Below are 23,029 nucleotides of genomic sequence, written 5' to 3' on the forward strand. Positions count from 1 at the left end.
GACACTAGAAAAGGTTAATGACAAGATTTCTGATGATGTTCAGAGAACTAAAGTTATGACTCTTTAATTTTTTATGGACTTAAAATATAAAATGACGTGTTACACAACTCAAAAATGTGTAAAAGATTTGGATGTGGTAGCACATACCTGTAATCCCAGCTACTTGGGGGGCTAAGGCAGGAAGATCACAAGTTCAAGGCCAGCTTGGGCAACTTACTGAGACCCTGTCTCAAAAAAATGAAAAAGGCTAGGGATATAGCTCAGTAGGAGATTGTCCCTGAGTTCAATCCCTAGTACCCCCCCCCAAAAAAAAAGCCATATTAAAATAGAGCTGATGGGGATGGGGTTGTGGCTCAGCAGTAGAGTTGAGCGAGGCGCATAAAAATAAATAAAAGCACCACATAAAAATAAATAAATAAAATAAAGGCACTGTGTCCCACTACAACTAAAAAACATTTTTTTAAATAGAGCTGGTTTTCTATAGTACTATCATTTAATTCAATCAGAAGATATGTCCTCCATATATGGATTTGCACCAAGACAGATAGATGCACAAGCAGACATAATAGGAAAAATGTGAGGATCTGGGATGATTTGGAACCTGAGACTACACAAGAATTCCGAGCAAAGGGAAAAATCAACAAGTATTCCACTAGAAAGAAGTTATTTTATTTTAAAACACATACAGATTAATAAATATTATTGGAAAACTTAATAAATAGCCTTTTTATTTACATAAGGCAATAACAACATGCTATGACTATTTCTATAAAGCAAAACATAAGCAAATCTTAGTCATTGATAAATGTGTGTATGTATGTATGCTAATTGGAAGCTCCCCTGATACATTTACATGGAAAAACTCGAATGCAACCAATCAACATTTGACATTTTTTAAAATCTTGACTTCTTCCTCCTTTCATGATTATATTACATTTTATAAGGAAATAATAGTTATACTTCAAAAAGCCAAGAACACTCAGGAATGCTATGAAAATCAACACTCTTAAACCTTGTAAAGTGCAAAAATACCGACGAGGTGGAGGGGCAAATTAATATTTCTGACAAATAAAAGAAACACTCTGAGTTTTCAATGTGACCTTTTGGCACTAGTGGTTGGGGAGCTCCTGACATTCGCCTGGTATCAAATAGTTGATCATCAGGGTTGAGCTGCTTGAAAGCAGAAAGTTTAGCATTATTCCTAACAAATTCAATGCAACAGAATCGATTGGTCACACAGATCATTAAACCTTCTGTAGAACACAGCCTAAGCCAAACATCAGAGGAGCTCATTACCCCATCAGAATGTAAGCTTTCAGTGCAGTTTTAAAAGTCCTTGTTTAATTTCCATATTTTACAATAGAATATATAAAATCCTTCCTTAAAAAAAAGGAAAATTAAAGCTTTACAGAATCATGCAAACTTTACACCCAGTGTTTCCTTTACTTGCTTGGTGCTTGGAGCTACATTCTCTACAGCACCATCCTGAGCAGACTCCATGGTCAATGCAAACTGAGTTCTATCTACCATGTCATTTCCAGAGCAGTTCTGAGAATGGTGCTCTCATCTGAGACCATCAGAACACTACTAAAAGTGCTAGCATTTTAGGTACAATCAATTTGGAGAACCATCCCACCCCTTTGGAGGTAGAAAAACTGAGGCACAGAAAGGTTAAGCAACTCACCTATATTTGCACAATTCAGGGAAAATTAGAGAAAAGAAGAAATAAATCCTTCTCCCTGGCTCTCTGGGCCTTAGACTCTGCTTTTTAATTGCTTTGGGTACATTTGAAATAGATGTTTATTTACATGATCATTGTTCTACTGAATATCAACTTTTTAAACTAGACAATGTATTTTGATGTAACAGAAGTTACATTCTCTTAAAATAGAATTGTTTTGTTGCATTTGATAGCATATGAGAAATGTGTATGAAAAAAAAAAACGAGCAGTGGTATTAGGCCAAATTCTCATGCCTGTTCCTATAATTCTTAATCTTTTCAAGTATACATGGAGGTATAAGAATCTGGCCAGATGTGAAAAATCACCTATGAGCTAAAGGACAGACCCTTAAAATTCATCACCAGTAACAATTGTGGAGTGGAAATGAGGAATACAAAAAATTGAGGTATTTTATATGATAAATTGGCTTGTGGAATGACTGGTATGCAAATTGGTCTTTTCTCTTGTTAACTGAAGTTAACAGAATCTAGCTATGAATATGAGTAAGACATACAGAAAATGAACAGAGGTGTCATTGGTAGGAAGGTCAACACTAAAAAGATGATGATACATTTTTGGTCCCTGAGAAGACGGAACACCAACATTCCATCCAATCCTGCTTGATGAGTGAACAATGTCCTTGGTGTCAAACACTCTGAGAAAGATAACTCCTTCAGACCACAGAAGCTAATCCACAGTCATGAAGCATTCTCTTTCTAGTGTCTTACTGGGAACCCTAACCTGGACTTAGTAGGCATCAGAAAAGAGCTACGGACATGGTTCTGTGAGCCATTGGAGCATCCTCTCTGCTCTTATGGATTACTGGAGCAGCTTGGGAAAGAGATAAAGGTATTATCTCCTCCAAGAATTATATAGCAGGGGCTGGGGATGTAGCCAGAGGTAGAGCACTTGTCTGCTATGTGCCAGACCCTGGGTTCATTCCCCAGCACTGTGGAAAAAAAAAAAAAAATGCAGCAGGGCAGTGGTCTGTACTCATCAATACCTATTTCTGTTGACTGAGTGTTCGTCCACACCTGGGAGACACTGCATCTGAGTGCTTTACAGAAGTCTAGAAACTGGCCTCTAAAAGTTGAGCATAGTATTTACCAGGAGCTGAGCTGTCTAGGAAGAAGGAAGAGGAGCAGTAACTACCCATTTGAATAGTGTTTTCTTCTATCAGAAAAGAAATGTAAAACCCAAAGAACAATAACAAAGGTCAACATATTACTGCTGGAATTAACTTCTGGGAATAAACTGAGTATAACAAATTGGCTTAAGAAGTAGGAATTAAAACAATATTTCTTACTGCTCAACAAAGAGCAGCAAAGTGTATTATATTAACATTCTAATATGAAATGACAGTCTGAGTGATAAGCAAAGCCACCAGAAAACCAGATTCCTCCCCAAAGGTCCTAGCATGGGCCTCACAGAAATGCAGTGGTTATGCAGATTGCAAAATGCTAGGATGGTATCCTTGGGCTAGGTTTATGTTAAGAATCCTAAATTGGTTCTATACTTGGTCAATAAGCAGAATAGAATTCACGTGAGAAAACAAGGCATTGTCCAAGTAGGAGAGAATAGCCTATTTAAGTATCTATCAAGAATAATTCTGAAAATTGTAATCAAAAACCTTTGATTAAAAAAAACTTGAAAATAAATATACAGTAGATATTTCTCTTGGTTTTATCAGAGATAAATCAAAGAATAACATCATAATGAAAATGTTTCACAGGCTTTACTTTGGGAAAGACCTATAAGGGATCCATTTCCATATTAGGATCTCCCCTGAAACTCTCAATTTGGGGTCCTTTTTTTCTTTGTATTTCCAAGTTAATTATGAAAAAAGCAAATTTGTGGAATGATAGTAGAAATTTGAATTTATGTGCTTCATGTTAAATTTAGAACATCAGACCCTGGTCATGTCAATTACTCAGAGGCTACTGTCACACATATGAAAAACAATGAATGACATGAACTTTGTTTACTGGAACAAAAGCTATGTATCCTGCTAAAGCAATCTACTAAATATATATAAATCTGGGAGATTCTGTTCCAGGACCAGTCACCTTCAGAAGAGCTATTAATACTGTGAGATTTTTGTTTGAGTCTAAAAAAAAATTATAGGGAATATCATCCAGAAATTCACAACTCTGAATATCCATGGGATAATTGTGGATTAAAATATAGAAAGGTACACCAATAGAGGCATTTAAATAAGCTTCACATGTAAGTTGTAGCAAAACATAATTTTAAAATTATGAACTTTCTTATATTCTTGAATAATTATGTGTTAATTCTTTCCCAAACATCTCCTTAACTAGAAAATTACTTTTGTGCCAAAATTACTGCAACTTTTAGTTCAATAAATGAAGGGTAATATTTCTAAAAATGCCAGTGTTAAAAAAATAACCTTAAAGAGCTGATGAAAGAGGAATGGACATTTGGAATATTTATTAACTACCAGTTAATAAGATTTTTAAATTTTTTGAAATTATTTTGTTGCTGCTCTTCACAAATCACTGACAAACCAGGATCATCACATGTACTTTTAATTCATAAAGGTATATTTTTGCTTCATGTTAAACTAGTCTCATTTTATTTGGTCTCTGTTCAAAACTTTAGGGAGGTATTCTTTGGATTTTTACTTCAGAAATGTTCTTTTTGCCTGGAAAAAAACACCTTTTTAAAGTAACTATAGTTGGATATTATTAAATTTCAAGTTCTATTTCACCTAATCTACTTTACCCAAGCCCACCTTTCAATTTAGCATAGTTCCCTATTCAGATAAAACACTGCATGTGAATCATACAATATAGTGATGAAATTTTTGCATCACTTTGTGTTTTGCTCCAGTCTAATACACATGGAAGGTTGTTATGGACAGAAGAAAGATCTCTTTTATCCAAATGTTGGCATAATTAATTGCCATTTTACATTTAAGAATTGTTTTGTTTTGTTTCTGGCACTGGGAATCAAATCCAGAGCCTCGTGCTCACTCAGGAAATTTAGTGAGATACTGGGTGAGGAACTCAAGAATGTTCTACATCTGAAACAAGAAGGTCAAACTGTTTCCATCTTTGTTAGAAACTCCTTTGAAACTATGTGTGTTCCAACTTGGTTCTGTATTAAAAAGGGTTCTACATATGTGCTATTAAACAATTTTTTCTCCTTTAATAGCCTTATTAAAGTTAAATAGTTTATTTCTTCTGGATGGCCACAAATGCTTGCTGAAAGAGAATGTGTATATATTTGATACTGGATCCCAATTACATAGGTTGAATGCAAATAAAATACCTCATGCTACTTAATCAATTGTCTTTACTTGGACAATAACTACATGCTAAGTGGGTCAATCTGCTCATGTGCCTTTAGTTTTGACTCTCCTCCAATGAATACACAATTATTTCTAATTGCTTTACAATTATTTATAATTTGAACATTGAAATGTTAAGGTATAACCAAGGAAGTGGCATTATTCTAATTTAAGAGAATATACAGTAATAGTCAAATTAAGTGAATAATTCAAGTGATAAAGGCACTGAAATTGATTTGAGCTATTGAAAGGTCATCCTGCCAATGGAACACTGCATCACATTCATTAACTGTTCTCTCTCTATTTGCTATTAAAATGTCTTGGGTGGGTGCAGGAGAGAGCCTATTTGTTAGAGAATTAAAAACAATTCAATGTATATACCTCTTATGTGAATGAGGTACCTGAATGTTATACATGCTCAATGCAAACTAACACAACAACAGTCACATTTACTGTACAGAGCCAGATTTCAAGACAAGAATTTTTCTCATTTCCAGAGTAATCTTCTAATTAAGAACATCTGCTCTCCTGCAAAGACTAACCAGAAAGAGCCCATCTTTATTTACTCATTAAATCATGTTAAAATGTTTTAAAAGGAAAGAGTAGTCATGAAAGCTTCCAGGTTAATGGAAATGAAAATGAGATTCGTCTCATCAGAGAGAGATGATGCCCAGGCAACCACTGGGAGCATCAGGCTACAGAGGGCTGGGCCCCTGCTCTGCTGCTGAGCCAGGCTCCCCACTGTCCACTCGACCACCCATTAGTACACAGGCAACTCTCACATCAGGGATTGAGGGTCTCTTCTACTTCACATCCAATCAGGACCAGAGACCACCTTTGAGGCCTGTTCCTCAAGCCCCCAACCCCTGGTTGCATCCTAGTCTGTTTTCATATTGGATTTGTTCATTTCCCCAAGATTGAAATTGAACTCTTTGAACACCTGTATGAGGACAATCCCCACGGAGACCGTCGTGAATCCACAGGCCATGCCCAAGAAGTCCACCAGACCCACGTTGCTCCACTCCCGGAAGAGGATGGCTGAAGCCAGCAGGACAAGTGTGGTGAACACCACATAGTAGATGGCCCCGAACACGGAGGAGTCGAAGCACTCCAGAGCCTTGTTGATGTACCTGAATTGGACGATGATGCTGCAGCCCAGCACAGCCAGGAGCACCAGGCACAAGCACAGGGCTCTCTGACTAGATGGGTTGTTGTGCAAGATGTCTTGGGCTGCCAGCCCAATGCCCTTGGTGGAAGGCACGGTGAAACTCCCCAGCAAGGAGCAGATGCTGATGTAGACCATGATGTTGGTGGGCCCATGGGCTGGGGCAATCCAAAAGATGAGCAGCAGCAACATGAGCAGCACGATGCACAGGTAGCCCACAAAGACTGCAAGACAGATGGCACACATTGACCTGGGCAGTCCCCCAGTCAGTGACTACCCAAGGAGACAAAGCTGAGGCAGTGCCTGTGCTCCCACTAGCCACCCCTCTACTGTGCAAGTGCATTTTCCTCATCATTATGTTTACCATTAAAACATTCATAGGGGCTGGGGATGTAGCTCAGCACTTGAGTGGCATGTAAAAGGCCCTAGGTTTGATGCCTGGCATGGTGCAGGGTTGGCTGGGTTCAGTATGCCTTGTACAGATGTACCTAAGCATTTGCATTTTGCAAAGTAGCATCCTGCTACTTTTCCTTTATATTCAGTTAAGGCATTATACTGATTGCTTTAAAATTATGTGTATAGGAGGTTATATTTTGCATGAATTTAATTCCCAAGTTGTCCCTCACAGGGCTGGAAACTGCCTGGACATGCAAACTAGACCAGATAGGGAGACAAATCAACAAGTGTGAACATGCAACCCAAAAGACAGGCATTGGGAGCTTTGCCCCTCATGGGTGAACTATGAAGACCTGCTCTTGGGGGGCCTACAGAGGGAGACTCTCCAGAGAAGGGACACTGGAAGGTCAGATAAAAGCAGCCTGGAAGTCTCAGCTACAAATTAGGAAAGGCACAGTTAGGCTCATGCAAAAAGAAAATACTGCCCAACTTCGGGCAGGTCTAGGGGAACCCTAACTTATTTACATGTTTGGAAGCAACTTAAATATATGCAAGTGGGCAGGCACAGTGTCAGGAAAGCAGCAGGGCATAAACATGGAGAAGTCTGGGCAAGAGGGAATGCAAAGGGCTTTGATGCTGGGAAGGACAAGTTCAGACAACATTTCAGATAGGTCCCAGGTATCAAGACAGCTGAGATGGCAGGAGTGGTGGCCAAGGAGGAAGTGGTGCAGAGGGGCAGGAAGAAAAGGGGAACAGTAGCAAACTCAGTTGAGAGGGCAGGACTGAGCACACGAGCAGCCAGAGGGGATGCTGAACGACAAGCCTCAGCAGCTATGTGTGCAAACTGGGCTATGCAGAAATAAAAATGCATGGCCAGGAAAACCTATTTTCGTGTGATCATCACCTCTTATTTTTTTAAGGTTAGAGCAGGCACCAGATGCCCTTCAGCCTTGTGGCTCTTTCTTCACATCTGTGTTTCTCAAGCATTTATTTCATTATCACCCATATTAGGAACCACTTTATACCTTTCTCCCATTTGCTCACCACTATGAAATATCTGTATCATTGATTTATTATACAGCTGAGGGTGATATTACCATCACTGAGAATGCATGCCTCACAATATTCACTCTTTATATTTATCTGTTTGTTTTTTTAGTGGTGCTGTGAATTAAACCCAGGGTCTCACACACTAAGTACATGCTCTAACACTGAGCTACACCCCAGTCCTGATATTTTCTCTTTGGAAAACATTCCACTACATTTCCCTCACTTCTACCCTCTTTGAATATGACAGAGCACATATCTCTTATATAAAATATAAGTGATAATTTAAATTTCTTCTGAGGCAAAAATTCATCCTGTATTTTTACCTTTAGAAAAAAATATTAGAAAATCTATAAGGTAATAAGTGCCCAGAATAATACCATTTTATATTTTAGATTATTTCACATTAAAAAGAAAAAATTTTTGCTATCATTGTATCTTCATACCTAATTTTTATTGTGACATATTATATATAATTTACAACTGTACATATAAATTCCAAACATGTAAATAAGTTAGGATCTGATATATTTTGGCATTATTCACATTTATCAAAAAGTCAGTAGCCATTGGGTATGTTCACAACTAAACTCACAACTACAAAGGAGGTTCAGGCAAGAGAATTCCAGGTTCAAATATAGTCTCAGCAACTGACCAATACCCTATCTCAAAATAAAAAGGGCTGGGGATATAGCTCAGTGGTAAAGCATCTTTTTACCACTGAATCCAATCCCTAGTACCACCACCACCACCACCACCAATAACAAAAGCCTTCAGGACACTCACATTTACTTCTGTAATCTTTCTCTGGTCTTTTCCTCCCTTCATCTTTGTACTTTTATATCTTACAGTATCAAAATATTATGGCTTTTATGGAAATAAATGAATATCACAATGGTAAGAGTCTCCACACTCCATAAGGAGACACAGACTTGGCTAATTTCACTATGGATCCCTTTTTCAATTTTTTTTAAATGTCTATTTTTTAGTTGTAGTTGGACACATGTATCAAAAAGTAAGTAGCCATTGGGTATGTTCTACAAATTAATAAAAAATAAATAAAACAATATCTTTGTTTTATTTATTTATTTTTATGTGGTGCTGAGGATTGAACCCAGGGCCTCACACGTGCTAGGTGAGTGCTTTACTGTTGAGCCACAACCCCAGCCCCCATTTTCAATTTTCACAAATGTTTTTGTTGCTACTTTCATCACTTCTAATTGAAAGCTACAAAAGAGGGGTTCCCACATTTTGTGGCCTGGAGGCATCTGTGTGAAGGCAATTTTGTGCCACCACCTGTCTAAAATTGTTGGTAAGCAGCACAAGACAGTCTACTGGAAGTAATTTAGAAGTAATCTGTACTTAAGGCAGGTGTGTTTATGTAATGTTTTTTATTTGACAAAAAATTAGAAATTATTATATATCAAACACAAATATATGCACACACAACTGGGGTCTCTGCTCCCAGTGCTGCACATCAGAGAGAAGCACTGAGTGGGGACAGAACAGAGTTGGCAGATGCTGGCTGCTGCCATTGGGACAAAAGTTCAGGGAGGGGGCAAGACTAGCTGACCCACAGAAGGAACAATGCATGAAAAGATGCACCTAACCCAGTCAGGGATCTGAGGGCAGGGGTGTGGAGGAGGGACAGTGGAGGAAGAGAGAGATACCCAGAGGTCAGGAGGAGCCACTCATGGCTCTGGTTGCACCCAGGTTGCAGAGGAAGCCCCTACAGGGATGAGGGCTGAGATAAGGCACTGGCTTGTCATTATGCTGAATGGGTCTACCAGGTGGTCTGGGAGTGACCTGTGCACACATACCATGGCCAGCTAGGCTCAGGGAGGCTGCACAGCTGTGACTGGCTCGTACACACAGCCAAGTGATACACATGTACGTGAAGCACAAAGAATGCAAATCTGTGGACCAATTAGGGTGGATACAGGTTTGGCCTACACCACGGGGAAGTTGCCAGACTGCAGCCATGGCTTAGGAAGTGTGAACTTCTTGGGCAAACACTCTTGCTCTTGGCTGCAAGGAAGGAGTTACCTGGATTCGTCAGCTTCTCCTCCAGCTCAGCCTGCGTAGTCACACTCTCAGACTTTGGGGAGTGGATAATCAGCACGACAGAACCTGCACAGCTCAGCAGACACCCCAACTTGCCCAGGATGTTGAGTTTTTCCTTCAGAAGATAAGAAGCTAAAATGGACCTTTGATTAAATAAAAGAAGTCATTACTGTTTAAATAAATCACATTATCCAACCTTTTTTTAGTAGGTGCCGATGCTTTTTATCTAGAAAACCCACATTTTTCTTTATAGCCATATTTTTATTTTTCATTTAGTTTGTTTTTGGTTCAGATTTTGGGGATTGAAACCAGAGTCTTGCAAAGGCTAAGCACATGTTTTACCATTAAATGACTTCCAGTCCATCATTTAGTTTATAAAAATAGAAAAAAAAGGAGCAATAATAAATCCCTACTTTAAGAAATTATTAAAGCTGTTATTTCAACAAAAATTGAATTTTCATGCATAGTCAGTATACAGTTAATGGCATCTTAAAGCTTACCATTATATATTAGAATCCCAGTAGATATAAAATATATCAGAATAGAAAAGGAAGTTTAATAAATGGCCCAAAACAAAAAAATATTATTTCCTTATTTATAAAAGTAAACAATAGGAAAAAAAACCAACCAAGTGGAAAAGTAGGTCACAAAATTGTCAAAATATACAAGTAATGTATGATTAAAAAAAAAAAACTTACATTCACTTAAGTGAAAAATGCACATAACAGAAAAGAACTATTAAAATTGCTAACAAGAATCACAATATTATAGGAGCATGGGTGATTATTTTTCTCTAATTCTTGAAATTTTAAAAACATGATATTACTTTTTTAAAAAAATGTTTTTAGGTATAGGTGAATGCTTTACTTTATTTTTATGTGGTGTTGAGGATGGAACCCAGTGCCTCATGAGTGCTAGGTGAGCACTCTACCACTGAGCCACAACTCTAGCCCCATAGTACTCTTTTTTTTTAATATTTATTTTTTAGTTTTAAGTGGACACAATATCTTTATTTTACATTTATGTGGGGCTGAGGATAGAACTCAGTGCCTCAAGCATGCTAGGTGAGCACTCTACGACTGAGCCACAACCCCAGCCCCCATATTACTCTTTTAAAGCAAAAAAAAAAAAAAAAAGAGTATAAATTTGTGAAACATCTATAACCTTCAAGCCTATAATGTGTATCTTGTTTCTTGTTTCTCTCTGAAGGAAAACCTGGGCTTTCAGTAAGTCACAGTACTTACTGGTCTTTCTTACACTGCTGGTGACTAGGCTAAGACTCTTGGGGAACATGAGCATCCAAGCAAATGACACACCAGGTTCATGAATGCACTGGATTATTTTTTTTTCATCATTATTTTACAGATAAGGAAATAGGTTCAGAAAGGATCAGCACTGAATGTAAGGCCACAAAAACTAATGGAAGGGTAGAAGAAATTTCTCTTATGCCCTCCAAGATTCTCTGAAATGATCTGAAAATAGTTTAATAGCAAAAAAACATGTAAATTTATGGTTTGGATTTTAAATGTCCCCCAAAAGTCCACATATTGAAGGCTTGGTGCCCAGCCTGTGGTGCTCGGCCTAGTGGAAAGAAGTTAGGTCACTGAGGGCATGCTCTTGAAGGGGATATTGGGACTCTGGCCACCATAATGTGAGCAACTTCTTCTGCCCCATGCTTCTACCATGATGTACTGCCTTTCCACAGGCCCCAAAATAATGACACCAGCCACTACAAACTAAAACCCGAGACTGTGAACCAAAATAAACTCTTCCTCTTAAGGGGGTTATCTCAGGTATTTTGTCACAGAAATGAAAAAGCTGACTAACATTAAGTGCATAAACAAAGAATCCACACAAATATGAAACTCAAAGAAATGACAGATGTTTGGAGCTAAACACCCTCTTCATAGAGGAGAGGGAAATGGGCAGAGGTGACTGTTGGCAATTTTGGAGGGGTAGTAAATAAATTTTAGAGTAAATGAATAAGCCTAAAGAACAGACAATGGCTTGGCAGAGGTAGCAAAGTTATAGGAAGTTGAGGGATAGAACTTCACTGCAAATACAAGTTGTCTTATGTAGATAAAGTCTCTCAGATAATCTCTTCAGCAGCCCTTAGAAGAATAGATGAAAAATGTGTCTGGGCTTGATGACAACTTTCAGACTCTCCTCTCCTCTTCTCCAGTGCTCATGTCTTCTGGATATCTGATGAGATACCTGGAGAAGGGGTTTAAGACAACTGCATTTTCTTTTCCAAAAAAGTCCTCTGTCAGATAAGTGAACTTCTGAGAAAGCATCTCCCTGTTCTCTGGGAAAGAAAGAGGATGAACAGGGACTGAGAGACTAAGGGGTGGGATGGCAATTGTGGGGAATCGATGAGTGAGATCTTAGGTCTGAGGCTATTTCTCCAGCTCAGCGTGCCAAAGTATTCACACTTTAGGGTATCATTTTCTGAGCCCCAGCACCAAGATGTGAAATCATGGTGACGACACACTCATAGGGCCAAAGCTCCCATCTTCTGCCTTATACCACCTGTGCTCCTGTCCCTAGACAGCTCTATCCTGAAGTAACCCCAAGAGTGCAACTGGGGAAGTAAGCAACATCACTGGGAAAAAAAAGAAAAAAGAAAGACTTGAGAATACGTGACTAGATGTTACACTGAGTGGCCCATGCAGCTGCCCAGAAAAATGGAAACTAGAGCAGTATGAGGGTCACAGAGTAAGAACCCAGCCTGGAACTGGCCTGGAGGATGGGGAGACCAGGACAGTGGGGAGAAGAAAGAAGGGAGGCAGGCTGAGTCTGGACCAAACCATCTTATTCCACTGACTTTCTTGATGGCATCCTCTGAAGCACAAAGGTTTTTAATTCTGATGACATTCAATTTACCTTTCTTTTGTTCCTCATGCTTTTGTGCACAAAGATTTAAACTCATTTCTTCTAAGTGTTTTATAGTTTTATCTCTTACATTTAGATCTTTGATCCATTTTCAGTTAATTTTTGTATAGTGAGTTAGGAGTACAACTACTCATTTGCATGTGGATATCCGATGACTCAGTACCATTTGTTTAAAAGATTATTCTTTCCTCACTGCACCCCTAGCAAAAATCAACTGACTAGAAATGTGAGGGTGTACTTCTGGAATACACCCTATTCTATTAATTTACATGCTACCCTTATCCCAGCATCAGTTTTTGATTACTACAGTTTTGTAGGAAGTTTTGAAGTTTTTAAATTCATCAAATAATGTATAGTCAGTCTTCAGAGTATGAGTTTTACAATTCTTTAAAAAAAATTTTTTTGTTGTAGATGGACACAAAACGTTTATTTATTTATTTTTATGTGGTGCTGAGAATCGAACCCAGTGCCTCACATGTGTTAGGCAAGCACTCTACCACTGAGCTAAAACCCCAGTTTTGCAATTCTTTTGTTAATTTGTTCTTATTTAATTAATTTTGGTGCTACTGTATATGGAACTATTTCCTTAATTTCATTTTAGGCTCACTCAGTACTACTACTATATACAAATAGGACTGATTTCTACTTCTTAATCTGATTAATACATTAATCTTGTATCCAGCACACTTTCCAAACTTACATTACTTCTAACAGTTTCTTAGTAGATTCCTTAGGATTCTCTATATACAAGAGCATGTCCTCTATCAATAGAGTCAGTTTACAGAGACAGTTTAATGTCTTTCTTTCCAATCTGGATGCCTTTTAATTCACCTATTTGCCTAATTGCTTTGTTTCTAACATGCAGTACGATGCTGAGCAGAGGTTGTAAAAGTGGACAGTTTGTCTTGTTTTTGTCTTAAGGAGAAAGTATCCAGTCTTTCCATTAAGAATGCATTCTTGGGATAAATGGCACTTGGTCATGGTGTGAAATTGTTTTCATATATTATTGGATCCAATTGGTTAGTATTTTGTTGAAGTCCTCTCCATCATATTCCTAAAAGAAATGGTTTAATAGTTTTCTTATGATATCTTTGGCTTTGTTACTAGGAAAATAGTGGATTCTGTGTGAGATGGGAAGGTTCCCTCCTCTTGTATTTTTAGAAGGATTTGTAAGGAGTTGGTATTCTTTTTCGTTAGTATTCTTTTTCTTCTCCTCCTCCTTATTTTGTAGTGTGTATCAAATTCAGAGTCTCCCACATACCTAGGCAACCAACCACTCTCTGTCACTGAGTTATATCACCAACCCAAGAACTGATATTCTTTAAATGTCTGATAGAATACTCCAGTGAAACTGTCTCTGCCTTGACTTTTTTGTTGCAAGTTTTTTCCATTACTAATTCTATTTACATGTTATTATTCAGATTTTCTACTTCTTCTTAAAACAGAATAGTTTGTCTTTTTCTAGGAATGTGTCCATTAAGTTATCTAATGTGTTGGCATAAAATTTGTCACGTTTGCATATAATCTGGTAGAAATGTCCCATACTTCAGTTTTGATTTTCTTTGAGGGCGCAGGAGTGGTGGTACTGGGGATTTAACTCAGCACTTAACCACTGAGCCACATCCCCAGCTCTTTTTATTATTATTTTTGTTCTTTTTACTTATACACGACAATAGAATGTACCAAAATACACACAAAATACATACATACATGGAGTAAAATTTCCCATTTTTGTGGCCATACATGATATGGAGAGTTACACTGGTTGTGTAATCATATATAGGTTTTGCTGCCTATATTTGGAATTCTGTTTTTAGGTGTATATTTCTTTACAACTGTTGTTACTTTCCAGATGCACTGACTATCTTGTTACTATAAAATACCCCTTTTATCTTTAGTAAAAAATTTTATTTTACAGTCTATATTGTCTGCTATATAGCCTTTCCAACTTTCTTACGGTTACTGTTAGAATAATCTTCATTTTTCCTTCATTTTTTTTCTTTTTTCATTTGTTCTTTTTAAGTTTTACATGTCAGCAGGATATATTTTGTCATATTTATACAAACATGGAGTACATCTTATTCTAATTAGGATCCCATGGTGGTTATACATGAATGTAGAAATTCACTGTGGCATATTCATATATGTAAATGGAAAGTTATGTCAGATTCATTCCACTATCTTTCCTGTTCCTATCTCTGCTCCCTTCCCTTCATCTTCTTTGTCTAATGCACTAAACTTCTATTATTCTCCCCACTTGTTGTGTGTCAGCATCCAGAGAGAACATTCGACCTTTGGTTCTCTGGGATTGGCTTATCTTACTTTGCATGATAGACTTCAGGTCCACCCATTTACCAGCAACTGTCATTAAGTCATTCTTTTTTTCCCCTTCACTTTATTTCAACCTGCTTGTATAGTTGAATCTCAAGTACATGTCCTGTCAATGTCAAACAGGAAGTACTTGTTCTGTGATTTTTATCCAACCTGATAGTGTCTGACTTTGGACTGTTTAATAGGCTGTTTAATTTTTATTGAAACAGTAAGATTTATATATGCCTTATGTCCCTTTGTGGCTTGAGGGATGTTTATTAGGGATTGAGATCAATGATGCTTTACCACTGAGCATTTAGTCCTTTTAATTTTTTTCTTTTTAGACAAGGTCTTATTAAGTTGCCTAGGTCGTCCTCAAACGTGTGATACGCCCAATTCAGCCTCCTGAGTAGCTGGGATTATAGGTGTGTGCCACTGCCTATCCTTTCTGTCTTTTTTGCTCCCCGTTTACTATTTCCTTTTGCATTACATGAATTATTTTCAGTGTAACATTTTAATTCCTTTAAGAATATTTTTGTTACATTTAAATTTTTTTCTAGTGCTTTCTCTTAGTGCTTAACAGACTAAATTGATCCTAATGTAACCCAGTGAGATATAATGCTATTCCTATGTAGCTCTGTTTTCTCTTCCTCTTTTTTCTGCATGTTTGTGAGTACATATAATCTAAAACCAAATAATATATTATAATCATTACCTTGCTTATTAAAGAAGCTAAGAAGAGAAAAAAACCAAGTACATATTTATGGAAGTCACTATATTTACTTATTTATTTACCAGACACTCTGATGTTCTTATTGTCTTTCAAACATCTACTAAATTGTCAGGTATTTATTTTTTTATCTGGGAGCTTAAATACGTTCTAATGAAAATAAAGTTTAATATTAGTGGAATAAATTTATTTTCCTAAATGTATTTTCCTGTGTGTAAATTGACAGTTCCTGTCCTTCACCATTTCATCTATTGAGATTTTCATATTATTCTGTGAAAATTCTTTTTTTTAATATTTATTTTTTAGTTGTAGTTGGGCACAACTACAGCATGGTGCTGAGGATCGAATCCAGGGCTTCACACATGCTAAGCAATCGCTTTACCGCTGAGCCACAACCCCAGCCCTCTGTGAAAATTCTTCATATCTGGGCTGGGGATGTAGCTCAAGCGGTAGCGCACTCGCCTGGCATGCATGCGGCCCGGGTTCAATCCTCAGCACCACATACAAAGATGTTGTGTCCGCCGAAAACTAAAAAATAAATATTAAAAAAATTCTCTCTCTCTCTCTCTAAAAAAAAAAAAAAGAAAATTCTTCATATCCTAGTTTTAACCAACTGTTTTCCCCAGTCTACTTATTTCTTCCTTGTAGAAAATTAACTTTTTAATTTTCATTACTTTCAACTTTAGAAACTTGTTATACTTCAAAGATCTGAAGGAAATTCTATTTTTTTCATGTCACTAACATGTGTCTAAGCTATACATAGTCTATAAAGTCTGGAAACACAGCTAAACATTTTCTTCTTTTTGTAGAATGAGCCTCTGCATTATTTCCTCTGGATGTGTTAGAGATGTAGGTTGTTCAGAGACATAAATCTTCTGTAGCTGTGTGCCACAGCTTAGGCAGGGAGTGGTGGAAATAACAGTTAATGCAGCTTTCCACAGCACACTGACCTCTGTGCTGTTGATAAAGGACAATGTATTTGAATATTTCATGTAATGTCACATATATCATACACAGAAATGTAGTATCAACACACCATTTAATATTATAATTGTCTCTATTTCCAAACTTGATAGCTACTCTGCATTTTAACTCACATAATCACATTTTGATTTTGTCATGATTAGATTTAAATTGACGTTCCTAACAATTTGCTTAACAGTTTTCCCAATACTGTTTATTAAAGAGAAATAAAAGGAACTGGGGTTGTAGCTCAGTGGCAGAATGCTTGCCTGGTATGTGAAAGGTGTTGGGTTCAAACCTAGCACTGTTTAAAAAAAAAAAAAAAAAAGATGATTTTTTTTTTAATACTAGAGACATGAAAGCTCAATGTAGCTCCTGATCCTAGACTAGATTTTGTATTAGAAAGAAAAAATATTGACATAAAGGAAAACATTATAAAACACCAGTATATTAAAGTCAGTTGACAAAAATTGAAATTGGGGCTGGGAATGTAGCTCAGTGGTAGAGTGCTTGCCCAGTGAGGCACTGAGTTTGATTCTCAGTACTGCATATAAATAGGTGAATAAAATAAAGGCCTATCAACAACTAAAATTATATATATATATAATTTTTTTAAAAAAAGATGTATGAATTGTAACAAGACTAAATTTATCAAAACTGAGTCAGGCACCATGGTACATGTCTGTAATCCAGCTACTTGAAGGCTAAGGCAGGACAACTGCAAGTTTAAGGCCAGCCTCAGCAACTTAGTGACTCAAAATAAAAAAATAAAAGCACCCTGGGTTCAATTCACAGTACCAAAAAAAAAAAAAAATTGAAATTAATGCCAACTTGTGGTTATGCAGAGAATTTCTTTAGTTTTTGGAAGTACATAATAATCATGATGCATTATTACTTAATCTCAGGGGCTGGAAATGTAAGTTCATGGAAGAGTGCTTGCCCAGCATATGTGAAGCCCTGGGTTCTATTCCCACCTTTGTAAAACAAACAAACAAACAAACCTTACCTTCAAATGGATTTATAAACAACCCCAGAACATGAAAAACAAAATAAATCCCACATACATAGAGAATAGTGGTTTTTAACTAAGGATGAATTGCTGATGTTCAGAGACATTTTGGGGAGAGGGTGAATGCTACTGGCATCTGGTAGGTGGAGCCAGGGATGCTGCCAGACACCCTACAATGCACAGGACATACATGATAGAGAAATACCTGGCCTCAGATGTCAATAGTACCAAAGCAAGAAACTCTAATATAAAGAAAGTAACTAATAGAACAAGAGGGGTAAAACGTCACTAACATGTGTCTAAGCAAAGTGATATGAGTGTTAAGATTTTTCCTAAACTTGCACCTTTTTTCTTAATTTCCAAATAAGAAGTTTTTTAAAAACCCACTTTTTAAAATGTTTTGATATTTACTTTATCATTCATTAAATCGTTACAGGAAAAATGGACATATTTTGGGGTTCTTCATTCTTTTCTCTGATAGACTTATTTTCTCCTAGTGCCATATTCTTTTCATTTCTGGTCTATGTAATACAAGCAACTCATCCCAATATCAAAAGAAAGTCTTATAAAATATCTATACATGTATACATACATATATGTGCACTTATATTTTTGTGATTTTTTTTCCAAATTAATTTTAACTTTTTTCTTTTTTTAAAAAAAGTAGTAGTTCAGGGCTAAGGCTGTAATGAAACACAGTGGTAGAGCACTTGCCTAGCACGCACAAAGCCATGGGTTCGCTTCTTGGAAAGGGTGAGAGAAAAGGAAATTGGAATCCTGAGTTGGCACTCTTTTATCCAAAATGGCATGTCCCACATTTCTTTGGGTGAATAACATCCTCTGCAGACTTGGAGCAGTGAGCATTTCTGGTTAAGTAACTCAACTATCAAAGTGCATAAGAACAGTTCTTAGGAAATTACCTAGGCAAGGCATTTTAATATGTACACATTAAATGTGCCACATAAAAGATAATGGGGTTAGCTTGATTATCTTCCAGGGGAATGAACTGAGGAAGCTGGAGGAGTGACTCTAGATGTGAGCACCACTCTGGCCCTCCCAGCTTTTCAGAGTCATCCAAAAAACAAAGTGATGCTAAGCCACGCAGGGATCGAACACATCTGCATAAGAACAATGTGCTACAACATAGTTCCAAAGCTTCATATGTGATAAACATGGCTTGTGATTTTTAAACCACAGAACTTTAAGCCTCAGTGAATTTAAAGTGAAACATAAACATATCCGTCATAGATGCCCTTCTCTGCCAAGGATTTGGGGGTCTGTCTGGAATATAGCTGAAAACCAATGAATCTATGAGTTAGAAACTTTATTTCTCTTCTACCCTATTTATTAATGATTTATTTGAAAGTAAAGCAGAATGTAAATATGTTCACAAAGATATGTGTTGAGCTATAAAATAAATGTCACATAAAAATAATTTTTGTAGTCAGCCAAGTGCTACGGTATGGATAAGGTTTGTCCCTGCTAAGACTGATGTTGATATTTGATTCACAAGGCAACATTATTTAGAGCTGGTGGCCTGTAAGAGGTGATCAGTCATTGAGAGGGACAGTGCAGTTCTGACAGGTTTGGATTAGTTATCACTAGAATGGGCTGTTTTAATGTGAGGTTGTTCCTCGTGTTTGGCCTCCTTCACTTTCTGCCACAAACTCAAATAACGTGGGGCACTTGCCTGAACCTGGACTTTCCACTACCATGAATCAAAATAAAATCTCTTTTATTTAAAAATTACCCAGTCTCAGGGCTGGGGATGTGGCTCAAGCGGTAGCGCGCTCGCCTGGCATGCGTGCGGCTCGGGTTCGATCCTCAGCACCACATACAAACAAAAGATGTTGTGTCCTCCAAAAACTGAAAAATAAATATTGAAATTCTCTCTCTCTCTCTCTCTCTCTCTTTAAAAAAAAAAATTACCCAGTCTCAGGAATTCCATTTGTAATATTTGACAGCTGGCAGCCTTCAACTCTTCTCCTTTTCCCTACATCTGGGAAATATGGTAAGAAAGCCTGTTCACATTCTCTGTCCCTGGATTCCCTGAACCTTTGGTGTGGGCAGATATTTCACACCATGAAAGACTCAGCTTCAGTGTGCAAACCTTCAAAAGCACACACCTAGAGGAAAAACCCAAAGCACTTTCAATTTTTTTTTTTTTGGTACTAGGCATTGAACTCAGTGGCACTCTACCACTGAGCCACATCCCCAGTCCTATTTTGTATTCTCACTGAGTTGCTTAATGCCTCGCAGTTGCTGAGGCTGGCTTTGAACTCACGATCCTCCAGCCTCAGGCTTCTGCCTCAGGCTCTCGAGCCAGTGGGATAACAGGCGTGCACCACTACACCCGGCAGCACCCTTCAAACTCTTGTTTTCACACAGGACCAAATGAGAGCCCTTTTTGGGGGGTGGGGAGTGGGGTATCCTTTGCTACTTACTGTGTGAATCATAAACCTTATTTTATGTACATTGGTACCCATGAGTAATTTGTCCCAACCTATATAATTTCATAGAGTAATGTGGGCCACTGTCCAGAGTCCAGCAAAGGATGCTAAACACCCAAATAAAACACCATTGACACATTTTGCTTCGTGCTTTCTCAGAATAACTTGCCAGGGTGTTAAGGAAGACTCTGATTTCTAAGAGATTTTCCAGAGCAAAGTACTTGAGAGTGAATAGCATCAGATTCACTGGTAACCTTGAATAAATTGGAATTTAAAGTACACTAAAGTAAATTCTAAGAGAAGGGTTAATAATACACAGAACTACATTTGAAGGAATAAAATTAAATGATATAGAGTGGAATCTGAAGCCCTATCTTTACTTAGAATTTTCCTTTCTTAAAAAAAAACAGAAACACATAAAATGGAAAGTTTTTTTAACATAATCTAAACTAACATACAATATCAAAACACAGAATCTCAGCTCTCACCCGAATGGCACTCCAAGCGCACCCAGGGGAGTCACCAGGACCGTGGGGACTGCCGTGTAAGCCAGGAAGTTTCCAATCTGGCCAACAGCCACTGTCAAGAGAATCACAAGGACACTACTTGCAATTACAGAGCTCACTTTTAGCACTGATCACAGAGTTGAATTTTGCAAGGCCTTGCTCTGAAAGGGCTACTTCTTTTCCACTGCTTGTGAGGAAGCAAATCTGGGTGTCACTTATGTTTCAGGGTCATGAGAACACAGAGAAGATCCTGCAGCTTCACTGGTGTAGTTAGCCAGGGAAAAGCTCCAGCCCTTTAGGGAAACAGCCAATGTAACTGGCAGTAACTGGCAATAAGTGCAGTACTGAGTACATTTCTACTTCCTTAACACATCCTTGTAAGTTTTTTTAAAAAATTATATAATTTTAAAACACTACTTTTACTATAATCTTTTAAAAAATCTTATTTTTAAAATTCATTTTTTAACTGAAACATACAAATTGTATATACTTATGGGGTACCATGTGATGCTCTGACACATGTATACAGTGTGTAATGTTTAAATTAAATATATCTATTTACTTGACCATACAACATTTCTTTATGGTATAAACACTAGAAATCCTTTCTTCTAGCTTTTTAAAAATATGCAATGTTATCACTACCTACAGTCACTCTACTGTACAATACTGTGCAATAGAAAACCAGACCATCTTATTCCTATCTAACTGTATTTTATTATTCATTGATCAGCCTCTTCCCAAGTTGGGTAGACCTTCCATGTATCTTCAAGTGGCCTGAGACCCCCCTCTAGAGAAGGCAGCTGGCCATAGGGCTAAGTTATTGGGCCACCAAGTAAAAACTGCTGTCTGCACAGGACTGCCCCAGGGGCTCCATCCAAAGACAGTCTGAGGGAGAGTCTTTCAACCTGAGAGTACTTAAAGGGAAGTTCTTTAATGAATAGTATCAGCCTTGGCAGGTAATGTCTTGCTTAACAGATAATATATAACAAGTAAACCACATGATATTTCTGAAACCTCTAATACAATTGTCCTTTACACTCTTACAGTTCTGAACTCTGATTTTATTATTTATTTTTATATTATAGCACATGACCTCTGATCTGGTCTCTGAGTTGAGTCAAGAAATGCTCCTTCTTAAATCAAATGTGTTGAGCAAAATGAGGCAGCTTAACACATGGAATTCTGCCAAAAGCCATCAGACCTGCTATGGATGAGTAAGCAGGCCCAGGGCAGGTTCACCCAGACTGGATTCAGGAATAAGCATGGGCAGCAGGAGCCTCTGCTGTCTCCTTCCTGGTGGTCATTCTACACCATTCCATGAACTCCCTTCCAAAAAAGGAAAGGACAAAGGGGGTAAGGCCAGTGACTCTCAGGAGGGAGTGGGTGGCATCATGGATATTCAAAGCCTAGGAAGAGGAAAAGTGGGACCCTCCTCCAAAAGACAGAGCCAAACTCATCTGCTGGCTCCAGCCCTGCCCAGATGAATGACTGACCTTCAGAGAGAAACAAAAAGACCAGACTTCACCACCAGGGCAACTTACTTGCAATTGTGCCGGCCCACCACACGATGTCTGTTAAATAAGAGGTACCTACAGAAGAATGAGAAAAATGTCATGTAAGTAGGTTTGTAAGATACATATGTCAGGGGCCGGGATTGTGGCTAAGCGATAGAGTGCTTGCCTAGCATGCATGAGGCACTGAGTTTGACCCCCAGCACCACATAAAACAAATAAAATAAAGGTAGTGCCCATCTACAATTTAAAAAAAAGAAAAGAAAAAAAGATACATATGTCAGTGAGTAGGAGGTTTATAAGCAACTAACTTAAAAGAGAAATCATCATGTGAAAACTAAAATTGAAAAGAATAATGAATGTCATGCTGTTTATTCACCCTATAAATAATCTTTAGTCTATAAATAGCAAGATGACAAACCACTAAATATAGCAAAGATATTTTTTGCAACCAACACAGGCTGACCTAAGAAAACAGATGAAAGCTTTATAAATTAGTTTTCTTGGCTCAGCAAGCCACTACAGAGACACGAGTATTCTTTGGAATGGAGTTTTACATCACTCCCAAATGACACAGTCTTTAAAGTCCAACTCTCTCATGCATTTACTGTAACCCATTTATATGATAATTTTACTATTATAGGGTTCAATGACTTCCTCCTTAAAGTGGTTACTCAATTTTCCTGATTTAGAATCCTTCTGATATAGCTCTTTTCAACCACTTGGGCACCAGATCCTTCTAGCCACTCAGTGTGTTGACACTTTACATCATTATTCCCTTGTATTCTCTTGTCATCCTCACATATCCCCAAGCAGGGCAGGCAGAGGTGAGGACAGTCTGGCCTCCCCATCACATTCATTGGTTCTTGTCTCATTCCTTGGGACAGGCACTTAGTGGAGAGGGCCTCCCAACCTTTGGGACCTATTGTTCTTCGTTAGATGACACAAT

General features: G+C 37.7%; 2 protein-coding genes across 2 annotated transcripts in view; both read right to left on the minus strand.

The window, feature by feature from the left end:
• Positions 1-9,760, minus strand: part of Nipa2 (NIPA magnesium transporter 2) — a 39,863-nt gene extending 30,103 nt beyond the window's left edge. Inside the window, exon 1 of the mRNA XM_071608566.1 lies at positions 9,689-9,760. The gene's annotated coding sequence lies outside the window, so the exon portion shown is untranslated. The remainder of the gene's footprint in view (positions 1-9,688) is intronic.
• The window catches only part of Nipa1 (NIPA magnesium transporter 1), a 40,351-nt gene continuing 17,969 nt past the window's right edge, over positions 648-23,029 (minus strand). The window contains exons 2-5 of the mRNA XM_027923279.2: positions 22,111-22,158; positions 20,549-20,639; positions 9,689-9,849; positions 648-6,423 (exon numbers count right to left, since the gene is read on the minus strand). Of these exons, the coding sequence (XP_027779080.1) occupies positions 5,912-6,423; positions 9,689-9,849; positions 20,549-20,639; positions 22,111-22,158 (812 nt within the window). The 3' untranslated portion in view covers positions 648-5,911. The remainder of the gene's footprint in view (positions 6,424-9,688; positions 9,850-20,548; positions 20,640-22,110; positions 22,159-23,029) is intronic.

The sequence above is a fragment of the Marmota flaviventris genome, chromosome 2 (assembly GCF_047511675.1).
Source record: "Marmota flaviventris isolate mMarFla1 chromosome 2, mMarFla1.hap1, whole genome shotgun sequence".
Taxonomy (NCBI): domain Eukaryota; kingdom Metazoa; phylum Chordata; class Mammalia; order Rodentia; family Sciuridae; genus Marmota; species Marmota flaviventris.